The 15,190-nt window shown below is 55.3% G+C and overlaps 1 protein-coding gene across 1 annotated transcript; it reads right to left on the minus strand.

The window, feature by feature from the left end:
• Positions 1–1,517: 1,517 nt before the first annotated feature.
• On the minus strand, positions 1,518–12,774 carry TRARG1 (trafficking regulator of GLUT4 (SLC2A4) 1). Its single transcript, XM_066563264.1, has 3 exons — positions 12,352–12,774; positions 7,310–7,442; positions 1,518–6,785 (listed from the first exon to the last, which is right to left on the minus strand). The coding sequence occupies exons 1-3, from the start codon at positions 12,739–12,741 to the stop codon at positions 6,778–6,780; spliced, it is 531 nt and encodes a 176-aa protein (XP_066419361.1). The 5' UTR covers positions 12,742–12,774; the 3' UTR covers positions 1,518–6,777.
• Between the last annotated feature and the right edge of the window lie 2,416 nt (positions 12,775–15,190).

Consider the following 15,190-nt stretch of genomic DNA (forward strand, 5'->3'; position numbering starts at 1 on the left):
CAAAGACAAATTCATTTTTTCTCTGCTCTTCTGTTGTTATCGACCAGGAGTGTGTTTCGTGAGCTGCTTCAAATATTGAAGATGTCCACAATACATCCTGATTTCATCTTTTACAAATCTTTGCAGCTAAGAAGCTGTTCTGTGAGCAGAGAGAATTTGGGGTGCAATTTTTCTGCACACCAGAGCCATGTACTGCTCCTCTCTGCAGCCCTGAGCTCTCCCCCTGTGGCTGCTGAGCCCAGGGCTCCATCACCTCCCAAATGACTTCCTGAGAGGCTCTGAGAGAGCCCAAGGAATCCCTGAGCTGCTCATTCCCAACAGCAGCCAGCATTAGGAGCCAGAGAGAAAATGGAAATGTTCTCCCTGTGTTTTTAATTCCTAGCTCCTGACTGGAACAAAGTCATGGAAACCGGTGGCCAATTTTCTGTCCTCTGCCTGAACCCCAAATTCATTCAGATTCATCAGAGAAGAGAAACCCAGGGAGGTGAAGGGAGAGCCCAGAGTGCTCAGCAGAGAACGTAAGCAACGTGGAAATTGGACATGAACCTCCTGCTGTTCCTGTGTGGATCTATTATACATGAGCCCATCAGAGCAGGGTATTAATAAAACAGGAGCTGAAGAACTCAGCTCTGCCTTGTTCCAGTGAAACATCAGAGCCCAGGCTGCCCTTTGAAGTCTGGGGCTGCAGCTGGTGACATGGTCAGGGTGCTCGGGGGAATCTCAGCACTGGAGGGAAATCTCTGCCCAGCCCGGGGGTTTCTGTGTGATTCAAATCCTCCTCCAATCCTCCTCCTCCTCCTCATCCTCCCCTCCAGGACAAAGCCATTCCTTTTTTTTTTTTTTCCTTTTTTTTTTTTTTTCCTTTTTTTCCCTGCTCAGCCTTCTGGCTTGCTGAATGCTTTCAGCAATGCACAAAAGGCTGAAGATGGTTTAAAGCAGCCTCAGACTCCTGTGCTGGGATGCAAATGGCATCTGTTCCTTCAAAGTTCTCCCCACCAAGAGCCCCCTGTGCCTTTTGTTGCCCGCAGGTGCCACCGACCCAAACCCTCTTTGCTTTGCTGAATCATGGGGAGTAACTCACACTGGGCTTTCTGAATATCTGCATTTTGTGTCTCCACCAGGACAGATAAGTGTGGCTCTTGAGAGCTGCCCTGCAGCCCCAGCTGTGCAGACAGGGATGCCTCTGGGTGGGGAGATGCTGAGGAGCAGAGGCTTTGTGCAAACCCAGCCTTGGTGTAAAACAGGAGTAGCTGCAGTGTGGTGTCAGCCTGGCCCTGCATGGGTGAGTGATGAACCCTGGCTGCTGGCCCTGGGAGGTTTGAGCAGCTGCTCTCTGGGCTCTGAGCATCAAGAGCCCTGGTTTAGGGGCTGTTACAAGGGGAGGCTGTTTGCCTGCACGGATTATTTGCAACCCACCGCACCCAAAATACCAACTGGTTGCTCTCAGAGTGTGAAGCAATCACTGAATGAGTAGCTTGGATTATTTTTTTTTTCCTCATTTAGACAGAAGAAACCAGTTCAGCTTTGACCATGCATGTTACATTTTAATTTTTTTTTTTTTCTCATGCCAAGAAATACAAAGAAAGTATATAAGATATACCATACCATCCTGCAGAAAAAGAAACATTTGTCAGCAAAGAGAAGCACCCAGCTGCAATTCCTGGTGTGGTCATGCTGTGTGTGAGCTGTGGCTCTCCCAGTGGGGGGATGGACCCTGCACTTCCCTGCCAAGGATCAAACCCTGGCACCTTCCAAGGGCTCCCAGGTGGTGTCAGGGCTGCCTTGGTGAGTCCTGCACACGTTCCCTTTCTGATGTTTCTTATCCTGGATGGGAATTTATAGGTTGGGATTTTGCTACCTACTGGTGTCAGCAAATGCTTTCCAAATATTCCCACTTTGAAAAGGCTGCTATCCCCCCACACCCCCTGGGACTGTGCCCAAGCAGGGGAGGTTTTCAGTCCAAACCTGACTGGTTTTTGCCAAAATTAAAGGCTGTATACTGAAAGGAAAACGAGCTTAAATCGGAATAATTTCAGCTTGCAGGGCAACCCTGGCTGCGGCTCTGTGACAGTAACAAAGCAGGGCAAGGGTGGGGCCAGCCCAGCGGGTGCAGCCTCTCCCCGGGCTCGGAGGGAACAGAAATTGAGATTCCATTCAATAGAAAAGGCAGGACCTGCTCCCTTGTCTGCATGGAGAAATCTGTGTGGGCTGGAGGGGGGTCAGAGCTCCCTGAGCCCAGAGGTGAGAGCTCATTGCAGCAGGACCTGTCTGGGTGACAGGAGGGGCAGGAAGAGCTGAGGGGCTCAGGAGAGCTCTGGGGATGGGGATGCTGAGGGGACAACGTGGTAAAACCACGAGGGGAAACTGGAACAGGGTGAAACACCAGCCAGAAAAAGCAAATCCATCCTTAAACAGCAAATTTGGGGGTGGGATGCTGAGGGACGGCGCGGTAAAACCAGCAAAGAGCAGGGACAGAGCAGGAAACTGGAACAGGGTGAAACACCAGCCAGAAAAAGCAAACCCATCCCAACACAGCCAACTCTGAGGTCCTTTGGTGGCTTTGTTTCCCCTGGTGGGGCTCAGATCCCTCTGGTGCCTGCAGGGCTCTGCTGTGACCCCACTGACTCAGGCCAGACCTTCCCTGACCCTGGCTCACTGGGGCTGCTGCAAAACCAAGAAAAGTTTGTGGCTGGTTCAGCTTAAAGCTTCAATCCAGCCTTGATGCAGCTCTTCTGTGGCACCCCATGAGCCCAGCTCTGCCCCAAAGCCTGGCAGAGAAACCAGGGACAGCAGTGCCAGGGAGGTGCCAGCAGCCCCAGGCTCTGCTGGGAGGATCCTTCCCCTGGATCTCCATTTTTTCCAATCCTTCCCCTGGATCTCCATTTTTTCCAATCCTTCCCCTGGATCTCCATTATTTCCAATCTTTCCTCTGGATCTCCATTTTTTCCAATCCTTCCCCTGGATCTCCATTTTTTCCAATCCTTCCCCTGGATCTCCATTTTTTCCAATCCTTCCCCTGGATCTCCATTCTTTCCAATCCTTCCCCTGGATTTCCATTCTTTCCACTCCTTCCCCTGGATTTCCATTCTTTCCACTCCTTCCCCTGGATTTCCATTCTTTCCAATCCTTCCCCTGGATTTCCATCCCACCAGGACCTGACACTTGATGGTGACTCCCACTCCAGCTCACATTTAGAGATATTTCCCATCTTCTCCATCCCTTCAGAGCTCTCCCCCAACCAGCTCAGCTTCCCTGGGCTGGGTTGTCACCCTGCTCTCACCTTTCCTTCACCAGGGAGGAGAATTTGGCCAGGATTTTGTGCCTGTTTTAGCTGTAACCCTGCCCAGGTGAGGGCTGGGGGCTCTGTAGCCCCCTCCTTCACAAATATGAGCAAATTCCTCCCAAAAAGAGCCAAAGAGGGAGCGGGGGGATGGGGAAAGCAAAGTGGCAAAAACTTTGCAAAACAGGCTGCAAAATGTGTGGAGAAGGTGGTGGGGGAGCAGGGAAGGGACTTTGTGGCTGCCCCTGGAGAGTTTATTCCTCCAGCACTGCAGGGGCAGGTTACAAGCAGAGTAAATATTTTGTCAGGGATAACTGTAGAGGCTTTCCTCTGGATTTAAATGCAGGATAAGAAGAAGAAGAAAAAAAAGCTGAGTTCAAGGGTGTATTACAATTGTATCTAGTCAGGAAGATTTTAGAAAGAAGGGGATTTAAGTGTCAAAGTTCTTCTCTTTTGTTAGACTCAACAGCGAGGTGAGAAGCATCACCTGAGCTGTCCAACGAGGCAGGAGGCACAAGCAAATAATCAAATCATCATCCTGGGGTTTCTGGGGAAATCTTCTGCCTCCTCCTGCATCCAGGGGAATCCTGGTGCCTCCACTGCTCTGTGCTGCCCTGGCCTGGGATTGTCCTGGCAAGGAGCAGCTGCCCCACAAACCCCCTCCCTCCTCTGGCTGCAGAATCCCATTTGGAACCAGAGTTTGTTTAGATCCCACTGGAAAAAAAAAAAACAAACCCAGATTCCAAGGAAATCTGTGTTCATAGATGGTTCTGCTAAGGAGGAGGAAGAAAAGGAGGTGGGTTTGGGAGCTGCTCAGTGCCTGAGCATTTGCCATCCCTGCAATTAGAGCAGTAATGTGAACCCACCTCGTGGGGGGTGGCAGGGTTTAATCCTTTGGATGCAGGGAAGCACTTTAGATGAAAGGCTTTATAAAATGATAAAAGAGCATTTAAATCCTTACTTAATAAATGCTCAGGGCTCTCAAGTCCTAGAACTGCCTCCAGCACTTTTCCCTGAAAAAAGGGCCCTTCCTGCCCAAGGAGGAGCTTCCTGGGCTCTTCCCATCAGCTGAATTCCAGCAGCTCCAGGGGCAGAGGGCAGGGAATCAGGGACAGGCAGCACTGCCCTTATGTAGCTCCAAAAAACCCCCACATGTTCCCCAGCAAGCAGCTTTTGAGTCCAAGAGTTAAAGAAGGAAAGATTTGGGGGGTTTGATGGGATTTCAATAGCCATAAAATGAAAGTTTGACCGTCCAAGGGAGGGTTTCTGAAGGGCTCAGGGGGAAAAGAGGCAGTTCCTGGACAGAGGATGGAGGAGGGAGCTCCCACCCAGCAATGCTCAGCACTCCCTGTTTGCTGAACTCACAAAAGATAAATTGCAAAAGAAAAGTTGCAGATTTGGTCCATTTTAGATGCCAGCAGTTTGTGATGGAGTGCTGGCAAAGGGGTGGATGGGAATGGAGCCCAAGAAAGTGCTGTAGTGATGTGCTATTGCTGTGAGCCCCTGGCATCCCTTTCAGTGGAGAGAAAAATGTTGACAGCGTGTCTGGGGGATTTGGCTTCCTCACCCCCTGCATTCAAACAACATCTACAGGGAAAAAAAACCACTTGAAAGAGGAGCAATCAAGAAGGTGACAGGAGAATTTTCACAGAGATGCCTGTGGCTTTGCACATTAGTTACTACAGAGTAACTACAGCGTGGATTTACACCCCACCCCTGCCCTGTGCTGAGCCATGTGCCCACTCAGGGCCCGGGGCAGGAGGCAGTGCCAAGCAGTTACCATGTTGTGAGGTTTCTTTTGGTGGATTCCCCATGTAGACAAGCCCTGGGAAGCATTGAATTTGCTCTAAATTTGGGGTGTTTTTCAGGAGATGGGTGTTAGGGAGCAGAAATGCCCTGCAGGACAGCATTTCTCAGTCAGTCCATGCTCTCAGGTCACAGGTTGTGACACAACAGAAGGGTCAGGCAGTGCAGCTCTTGGTCGTGTGTCCCCAAAGTTTGGATCAAAGAGACTCAGGGAGCCAATGGACGTGGCCAGAAGTCACAAAGCCTGGCTGAAACAACAGGCAATGGAGCTTTGCATAGTCTGGGTGGGTGGGTGGGTAGAGGGCCAACCCCAGGGAGTCCCCACAGCAGTGAGGAGAGGGGCTGGGGCTGGATGGAGCCTCCAGGGGGATTGGGTGCCACAGGGATGGGCTGGGGGAGCCAGGTGCTGTGGAAGACATGGCGGGGCCTGTGGTACCTACAGACAGAGCGGGAGGAGCAGAGTCTGTTTTCCTGTTGTGGTAAATACAAAACATTAAAAAATAATACAACAACTCCTGGAACTGCCCCCAGGCAGCTCCGGGGACACCGGAGATTTTCAGAGCTGTGTGAGGGGTGCAAGGAGAGGAGCAGGAGTCTAAAACTTCTCCATGCCCCTGAAAATCTCCTGGAAGGCCCTAAGCTGAAGCCCCAGAGGGTTGGGGGGGTGAGCACTGGCAGTGCTGGGGGCTGGATCACGCTGAAGCCTCTGCGTGCCGTGGCATCGGGGGGCGAGCGGGTAGAAGGGGCTCTCCGTGCCTTGGTGCTGCTGCTGGGCATCAGCCAGGCTCTTGTCTCAGTGCCAGGGGTGCCAACCTCCCTCTGGGTGCACAGAGAAATGCGGGGGTTCACAGGGAACGCCTGATTTTGCCTTCCTTTAAAAAGCCCACCTTGGGATGGGGGTGAGGAGGAGTCCGGGGTTCTCATGCAGCAACATCCTCCTCTGCCAGCTCTGAGATCTGCCCTAAGTGATAAAAGAGCTCGTAGGAACAGACATGGAGAACATTCCCAAAGGCATGCAAATGGTCATTGTCTCTTTTTTTTCTTTTTTTCTTTTTTTTTTTTTTTCATCAAAAATACAAAAGCACCCACCACATCCTCCAGCTTTGGCGGCTGCGTTTCGTTCGGAGCAGAGCCGTGGTCCTGCTGCAGCTCTGCTCTCCCTCCTCCTTCTCCCTGGAACAGCTCTCAGCTCCTGATGGCAGTTTGAGCTTTGTTTTTGTTGTTTTGTTTTGTTTTTTTTTTTTTTTGTAGAGACAGAGAATTTGACGATTTAAAAACCAACAACCCCCCAAAAAATCCAGTGACTTGTGCCAAAATTCTCAGGAGGACTCCTCAAAAACGTCCCGTTCTCGCCTTGTGTTTTCCTTCCAAAACCAGCTTCCTTCTGGAGACTCTCTCCTCCTCTTGCACGAATGAGGTAGTGGATTTCCCCCTTCTCCTCTCCTCTCCTCAGTGGCCTCTCCCATTGCTCCTCAGGGTGATTTTGATCCCGTCCCTGGCCCAGGCTCATTCCCAGGAGGCGGTGAATTGACGCATGCGTTCCTTCCGACGGCGCTCCAGAGCAGACTGTCTAGGGCTGCCCACCTACACTGTGACAATTTTTTTTTGTTTTGTTGCAAGGCTGAAAGTAAAAACCCCAAAAGGAAAGTTGTCTTCCTCCTCTTCAAGGTATTTGCATGCTGAAACGTCTTCTAGGAAGCTGTAAAAGAAAGAGCGGCTTAGGGCAGCTTCCAGCAGGCAGCAGATGCTCCCCTTACTCTCCTTTTGGGTGCTTCTGAGGTCCCTTTTTGCCTGAGCTGTGCTGATCATGCTGTGTTTGGGAGGTTCCCAAGACATTTTGGGATTGTATTTCTGGGCAGGTTGATTTGTGTCCTGAAACCTTTCTGTTTTTACAGCACTCCACTCTTCTAAACCCAACCACAGGCTTTGCCTTTCACCAGGGAGACCTTGTGTAGTCACCAGGGCACTTTGGACAGCACAGGGAGGGCTTTCCATGCTGGCCATTTGGGCAATGTGTGTTTCTGCTGGAAGGAGCCCATTCTCTGAGGTGTTTTTTACATGTTTGAGCAGCTGGTGATGGCCAAACCAAGCTGGAGTCAGCGCCCTCCCACTGCACTCAGGCTGGGAATGAGGGGCAGGTCTGTCCTATGCCCTGGGCTGGAGCTGGGAGCCAGGTGAGGCTCCTGCTGGAGCTGGGCTGAGGGAAGGAGAGGGAAGGGTTACCTCCAATGCTGAGTGAAATGTAGAGCACGATGATGATGGTCCCCAGCACGATGGAGACGATGCTGAGCAGCCTGGCCATGCGTCCGAGCCGCCGGGCGCCGTCCGTGTCCCCCTGCTGGCCGCTGTTCCTCGACTGGGGAGACACAAAAAGAGTCCCTTGAGAGGGGCAGCAGCTCCAGGGGTGACTCCCTGGCTGCAGAACCCCAAACTGAGCCCCATTTTCTTTCCTGCTCCTTTAATTGGCAATCACTTGGTTCCCGAGCAAAAAAAATGAGGATTCCTGGTGAGGGAGAGGCATCACTGCTGGGGGCAGGGCCTCCTGCTCCTGCTGGAAAGGATCTCCTGGGCACCCTGCCCTTGGCTGGGGCAGCACCCAGCACTTAGCAGAAGGGCAGCTGTGAGAGGGTTTGTGGTGGAATTACTCACCGTGCGTCAGCATTGCTGCCAGCCCGGCCCGTGGGACCAAAAATCCTCCCCAGATTTGTGCAGTGCCCTCCTGCCACCCCCAAAACCCATTGGGAAGGGGGTTTGGAGGGAGGAAAAGTGGGTGAGGGGGTTTAAAGCCTCTTGGTGACGTTTTCACCTGGTTGGGAAAGCTTGGAGTGAGGGGAAAGGGAAGCAAGGTGGGACAGGGGGAGAAGGGAGCCCAGCATCCTTGGTCCAGTGGAGGAGTTGGGCAAAACCTCCCCAACTTCACTGGGAGCGGGGTTTTATTGATGATTTAACTGCTTTGAAGCAGATATTCCTCCTTTGGGGCTGCTTTCATGTATGTAACAGTTTGACATGGGTTAAAGGCTTCTTCCCCTGGCCCATCCATCTCCAGCCAAGCTGCCTTGGAGGAGAACAGGGGGGTCTGGGGCAAGCTGTGGGGCAGCAGCTCCACAGCCCTGTGTGACAGCTCCTCCCTTTGGAGCATGGCTGCTAAAACCGGGGAAATTCTCCATTAAAAAAAACCAAAAAACAAGTGTACTAGTTAAAATGAGTTAAAGGTGGAAGTGGATTAAGGCAACCCCAGTTTCTTTTCAAAAAATGTGTATCAGAAATAGCTGTGATGGAAATGATCTCCTGCCTCATGTTAAAAAATAAAAATAACAAGAGCAGGGAGGTCTAGGGCAGCTCCAGTAATAATCATAAAACATCGCAGAGAATCTGAACCAACACTTGATGTTGCTGCCCCATTTCCCATTCATCCTGCTTTAATTCTTCTGCCTCCTGGCAGCACCAAAACATCCCCAGCCCAGGGTGTGCATGGGCAGCTGCTCCGTAGGAAAAACACAGCTTTGGAGGTTTCCATGTGCTCCTCTGAGTTTGTATCACCACGAAAATAACACAGCAGAGCCTCAGACAGGGGGGTGGCTGCTTCCTCTGCCCCCCTGCCCACGTCCTGCCCCGCTCGGGAGCCACCCTGGGCATCGCTGTCCCCAGCAGTGACACAGGAGTGCTCAGGACCTTGCTCCTCCTGGTCTCACCAGCAGCTCTGCCAGACCCACTCTGAAAGCAAAGGGATGCAGCCAAGAGCTATTTTCATCCCAGAACAGGAGGTGACAAAATGAAGCCTCATGGGTTGGTGGTGAGAGATGGGGAGGATGCAGGAGCCCAGGATCCCTGCCCCACTCACTGACAGCTCCAGCTCTGGGGATTTCAATTTTCAGTCTCTGATTTTTGTAACAAATTTTGCAACAATATTTTGGCGGGGTGTGGGTTAGATTGCAAATATGCAATCTAAAACATATGCAGTTTTAGCTGTCTTCCAGGCAAAATTCAATATATATATTTATCACTACAGCTTCTGGAAGTGATTACTGCTCATTTATCCTCAACAATTATGAGAAACACATCAGCATTGGCATGGGGTGTTTAGCAAGAATTTGGTACTGTACATATATTATTAATCAGAGTGGAACAGTTTGATTATAGCTCTCTAGTATCACTAATCCCCTGTTTTGCTTTCCACATAAAAACATTAACATCTTGTTTATTAATCGAGGCGCACCAAGGCAGAACATCTCCAAAAAGCTCGAGGGCTCTGGGGGAGTGAGTCACTGTGTGAGTGCCAGGGGACTCCCTGCTCCAGCCCAGAGCTGGAAAATCTGCAGGTGCTGGGGAGTGGGTGCTGCTCTGCAGCCCCTGTGGGCCAGGTGAGGCTGGGTGACTCAGGACTTATTAATTTCACCTGTTTCCCACTGCTGTCTGTTCCTGTTACTGCCCAAAATGGGTTTTTTCCCTAAGTGGCCTTGTTGCAAATGAAGGCAATTACTTTCCTGTGCTAGTCCCAGGGATGGGGAAGACAAATCATCCCATCCTCTTCCCTGCAGTCCTTCCCAATTGATGAACTGGCTTTGGATGCTCTTTGCCGTCCTCCACCAATTACCCAGAATAAATCATTAATCCTGGACACTTGGTGTTTCTGTTGAAGGAAACATTCCAAGAGAGGCATCAGTCAACTCCAGAGCGAGGCAGATGACTGTGATGGGTGAGGACAGTCTGACTTCTCCCACATCTTCTGACAATGACAGAATTTATTTTGGATACCAAGTGCTGTGCAGAAGTGCCCTTGATGTTACTACGTGGTGGTTCTGGCTGGATTTTTTCATTTTCCTTCATTTATTTGGAGTTTTGGGCTCTGGGATGTGGCTCCTCTGCTTCTTTCCCCGAAGTGGCTGCACTTTGGTGGGAAGAGGAAAGGATTCAGGGCAGGAATGCAGGGTGGGTGTGTGGTTGCCAGCCTTGCCCTGCACTCCAGGGCATGGACACATGCTTGTCCACCAGTCCCACTCCCTCTCTTGGGGAGTGACCTCAACCCTTTAGAGCAGCCAGATCATCACTTGGGGAGAAAAACACATCCAAGAGTCTGTGGAGAAGCCTCCAGGTAATTAATTTCCATGAAATCAGTGTTAGCAGGGGCAGGCTGGGGAGGTGGGGGGGTAGAGCAGGGTTTTTTTCCACCTCTGGCCATAGGCCCTGTTGGGATCTGAGAGCAGCTTTTGAAAAATGATTTATGAGACACTAAGCTCAAAAGCATTCATTTACTTTCCTCTCTGGACGCTGCTTATTACCCAGGAAAAAAAAAAAAAAAAAAAAAAAAGCTTTCATGTGCAAAAGCTTTGACTGAGGAAAGAAAAGCACAATTGCACAATTGCAGAGCTAAAGGAATGTCAGCACATTGTGGAAAGGTCCTCCTGGTTCCCCAGGCGATGGGAATCACAAAAACCTGGTTCCTGCTCAGATCTGGGCATGATCAGGCACACCTGGGCTTTACTCTGAGAGAAAACCTGAGCCTGGGGAGTCACTGGGAGCTCAGTTCCTCCCTGCTGCAAGCAGGTGAAACATCAACCCGTGCCCTGAGAGCTGCTCCAGATGTTCCCTGGTTCCTCAGGGAGGGAGGGAGGGAGGGAGGATGGATCCCTCCTCATCCTCAGCCAGGTCTCTGGCTGGCAGGTGGGTGTGTGGAGGAGGTGATGGTGCAGGACTAGAGAGGGCTGGAATAAATTAACCCACAGGACAGAGAGTGCAGGGGCCAGAGGATGTGCAGTGGCTGCTGGTGTGCTCTGTGTGCCATTAACCTCGTCCTCAGCTGAATGCACCTCCTGCCCCCCTTCCCCAGCTCTGGGTGAGCCCTGGGCAATGCTGCCAGTGCCCTTGGGAGCAGAGGGCAGCCCAATAACCTTATTGCCTTGCTGCTCCTGCCTCCCTTGGGTGTGACAGCCACCACACCCCAGCCCCTCTCAGCCTGGCAGGAAGAACCAGCTCCTGCTCTTTTCCCACTGTTAACTCTCCCCCTGGTGTGGCCCAAGGCCCTGACGCCTGCAAGGGACAGTGTGAGGATCTGTTTTGCATGAAGGCCAATGTGGCTGGCAAATCCCCGTGAGAGCCCTTGTTTATTACCATGGATATGCAACACCCAGCTGCTTTCCCTCTCCTTGCAGTGCAAAGCCAGACGAGGCTGGCTGGCTTCCCTGGCTGCTGCCTAAACAGGCTGTGCCACACAACTGTACTACGCAGATGACAGCTGGCACTGGCAGAAACGATGATTCCTCCTCAAAATGGAAATTGGTCTCCCTAGAGGGCTTTTTGTGGCAAGTGCCCGTGCCTGCCTTCAAGTTGTTGGTGGTTTTTGGGGGGAAGCGGTGGCTGCAGGTGCCCCTCAGTGCATTTCTGTGTGGTAAGCAGGTAATGGAGCTGGTTTTCAAAGAAAAGATTTGCCTTTGTTGCAAATCAAAGGCATAGGAGGTGCTGGGTGTGTACAAGAGAGCAGCATCTGCTGGGGAAGGGGGTGGCTCTGCTTGTAGGGCTGTGCTGTCTGAGCCACCTGTACCCGAGATGGGTGGGAGGCCGGGCTGGCTTCATTCTCCCCTGCTCGGCTCTTGGTGTATTTGCTGAGCTGTGGGGGATGTTTAATGGAGGAAAATTGCTTCTCCGGGGCGACTAAAGGAGCTGCAGGTGCAGCCTGTCCCTTTGAAGTGCCTGAGGCCAGGCAGCAGCCTCCAGCCAGGGTCTCCCCAGTGCTGCAGGGCTGGGCTCGGAGGGGCGGAGGGAGGTCCCTGGTCAGTGCTGCGCCCGCAGCTCCTTCCCGGGGAAGCCCGCGGAGTCCTGGAGCGCTGCCTGGGGACAGGGACCGCGCTTCCCGGAGCCACCGCGCTTCCCGGAGCCCTGCCCTGGAATCCCACCCCCTCTCCATCTCCATCCCGCCGCCTCCTTCTCCATCTCCTTTTCCATCTCCATCTCCTTTTCCATCTCCATCTCCTTTTCCATCTCCATCTCCTTTTCCATCTCCATCCCGCCGCCTCCCCGAGCGCTGCCCCGGGCTCGGCGCCGCTCCCCGCCCGCCTCCGCCCGCCCGCGCCCCCCGGCCCCGCACCGGAGCGCGCTGCGGGAGCCGAGCGGGGCGGCACAGCCCGGCCGAGCGCTGCGGGAGCGGAGCGGCTCCCGGTGCCGGTGCCGGGGCTGCAGCACCGCGGACAGCTCCGGGGCGGCCGTCGGGGCGGCGGGGGAAGCCGGAGCGAACCGGGCGGGTCCGAGCGCCCGGCGGGTCCCGCACTCACCATGATGGAGAAGACGAGGGCCACGATGTTGATGGGCCAGACGGGGCAGAAGCAGGAGAAGATGGCGAGCACCAGGTAGTCCCGAGGGCGGCCCTGCTCCGGGGCCGCCGTGCTGGTGGCCGTGGACGAGGCTCTGCCCAGGCTCAGCCGGGACGGCGACAGCGGCGGCGCCTCCAGGTGCCCGACCGACACCGACTTGTAGCCGAGCCCGTGCCCGTTGCGCTCCGTCTCGCCGGGCAAGGCAGCCGTGAAGGATTTGGAGCCGCGGAGGCCCTTCTCCTCCCGGCCCTCCGTCGCCGACAGCAGCTTCTCCGTCTCCTGGAAGCGGGTGGGCAGCGCCGTGCCCGAGCCCGGGCCCGGGCCCCCGGGCGCGGAGCCGGTGCTGGCCATGGCCCGGCGGAGCGGAGCGGGCTCCGGCAGCGCCCCGCCGCCGCCGCCGCTCTGCGCTCGGGGCCCGCCGCCCCGCGGGAGGCCGAGCCGGGCTGGCCCCTCCTCCGGCTCGGCCCCCGGGGCAGGATCGGGGCCGCGCGCCGCCCCCGGGGTGTCCCCGGCCCCCCCTGCCCTCGCCCCCTTCCCGCGCTCGGCCCCCGCCCGCTCCGCTGCGTGCGGCGCCGCGGCCCCCGGGGACGCTGGCGGGGATGCGGCGGGCGGAGCGCAGAGAGAGCCGGGGAGTCCCCGCCGCCTTCAGCCCGGCCCAGCCCAGGGCTCCGCCCGCCCCACCGACCCCCAGCTCTTCCCAGGGGCTCGCACGGGCTCCGCTCCGCTGCAGCGGGACGTGAGAGCCCAGCCCCGAGCGGGCTCCGCCCGTGCCCACGGGGCTCGGGGCCGCCTCCAGCCCCGGAGGCGCGGGGGGCGCCGAGGGCAGCGCCGTGCGGGGCACACAGAGCCCTGCTGCCCCTGCTGTCTGTCCCTGCTGCCCCTGCTGTCTGTCCCTGCTGCCCCTGCTGTCTGTCCCTGCTGTCTGTCCCTGCTGGCTGCCAGCCTTTCCGCAGGCAGATGGGGACATGTGACACGGAGCAGACCCACGAGCCCCTCGTCGCTGCGGAGAGGGGCTGGAGCTGCCCTGGGTCGGGCAGGGCTGCCCGGAGGGATCTGGGCAGGGTGTGGGTGCCCGTGGCACCTCTGGCTCCAGCAGCTCTGGGAAAGCATCGTCCCCGGGCACAGGGCTGGGAGAGGCTCTGGGCACGCTGTGCTGAGCTCGCCCTGCCCTCACTGTGCGTGGGTGACCGTGGTGACTCCACAGCTGGGGACAGGGACACCAGATCAGTGGCACACCCCGGCCCTACACAGGATCTGCAGAGCAGAAAGGGTGCCTGTGCAGTGTGAGTTCCATCTTCTCCATCCTTGGGAGCAGGGATGATGTGAGGGGTAGGAGGGAGGGCAGGGCTAAAACAACCCTCAGAGCCTGGATGCCCGGAAAAAATGGATGTTTTCCACCCATTGTGTATTATGCTTCAGTTCCAAATTTGCCAGGGGTTTCCCTGGCAGTGAGTGCCATCTACGGGGCACACCCAGCACCTTCTGCCTCCCCGAGAGGTGCCCAAGAGCCTCCTGCCAGCCAGGACCTGCTGCCCAGCCCTGCCCGGAGCCTTATCCCATCCCACAGCCTCCAAACAGAATTAGGAGCTGCAGTTTGAGAATGTGGATCTGAGAGCAGTGGGGTGACCCTGCTCGGGGGGGGGTCTCACGGGGTTTTGGTTCCCTTCCACTCCTGCCTCTGGGACCATCTGTTTCCATCTGCCTCACTTGGGCTGACCACCAAAGCTGGTGTGGGAAAAACAGGGAGATGCAAATTCGGGAGGGGGGAGGAGGGTTCCTTCCTGAGTCAGGGAGTCACTGAAACATTCTTTGCACCCTGCTGTTGCTGTGCTCTCACTCCCCTTGTGATGGCTGCTGCCAGGGCAGGGCCGTGCTCTGCTCCAGGGAGAACCCCCCAGAGCTGCAGGGAGGAGCAGGATTCCTTCAGAGGATGTGGCTGCCGGCCTTCTTCTGGCGAGGGGAGCACCTGTCCGAGGCTGGAGCCAGGATGCCTCACACCATCAGCACTTCAAAGAAGCTCCTTTGCTGAGCAAAGAGCTCTCTCTCCTGGCTGCCATCAGTTTTCCTCTGCTCCTGGACCAGCTCCCCTGTCCCACCAGGGATTAAGGAAGGAGGAGGAGATCCAGGTACTCAACAGCAGCAGGTTGGGATGGTTGTTCCAGCACGTGTCCCTGGGCAGGGAGAGAGCTCAGGCTGCCCCTGGAATGGTGGGAGCAGAGGGGCTGGAGGAGCTCTGCAGGGCTCAGCACTGTGGGAACCCCACGGTGCAAAATGTCCTGCCCAAAACCCTGCCAGCTGCGGCGTGTATGGCTGTAAATCCCTGCCTGATTCCTGCAGCAATTCCAGTTTGCTGAGCCTTGGGCAGGAGGGAGCCCTCGAAGCTGGTCCAAGCTCTCCAAGCCAGAGGGAAGGGACAAAAGGGACCTTTTCAGTAAAATTCCCCCTTCCTCCCCTCCACCCGGGAGCGTGCTGTTGGCCCGTCCCAGCAGAGCCACTTCCCTGGCATCAGAAGGAAACCCCAATTGGATGGGTGGGTTTATGAAAGCCGACATCTGTCTCCCCTCCCGGCCTCGCAAATCTGCCAGGCACAAACGTCTGTACCAATGAGCTTAGCGTCAAAAGCGCCAGGGCAGTAACCTTTGCCTGCTCCTGCTCCCCTCCTTCACCGGCGGCAGCCGCGCCACCCGCCAGCCGGGGGCTTTAGCGTCATCCCCAAGGCCCATCTGTCCATCCCACACATATTAACAGCCACTGCCCTGGTGCTGGGTTTGCAACTCGTGTTTTCTCGCAGAGCAAGCAA

Source organism: Molothrus aeneus, chromosome 20, assembly GCF_037042795.1.
Source record: "Molothrus aeneus isolate 106 chromosome 20, BPBGC_Maene_1.0, whole genome shotgun sequence".
Classification (NCBI taxonomy): domain Eukaryota; kingdom Metazoa; phylum Chordata; class Aves; order Passeriformes; family Icteridae; genus Molothrus; species Molothrus aeneus.

What these genes read in the sequence shown, in the direction of transcription:
- TRARG1 (XM_066563264.1), bottom strand. Translation starts at nt 12,741, where the DNA reads ATGGCCAGCACCGGCTCCGCGCCCGGGGGCCCGGGCCCGGGCTCGGGC. An exon ending in CCCTCGTCTTCTCCATCATG is followed by an intron (nt 7,443 to 12,351) that starts GTGAGTGCGGGA and finishes GTGTCTCCCCAG; the next exon opens with TCGAGGAACAGCGGCCAGCA.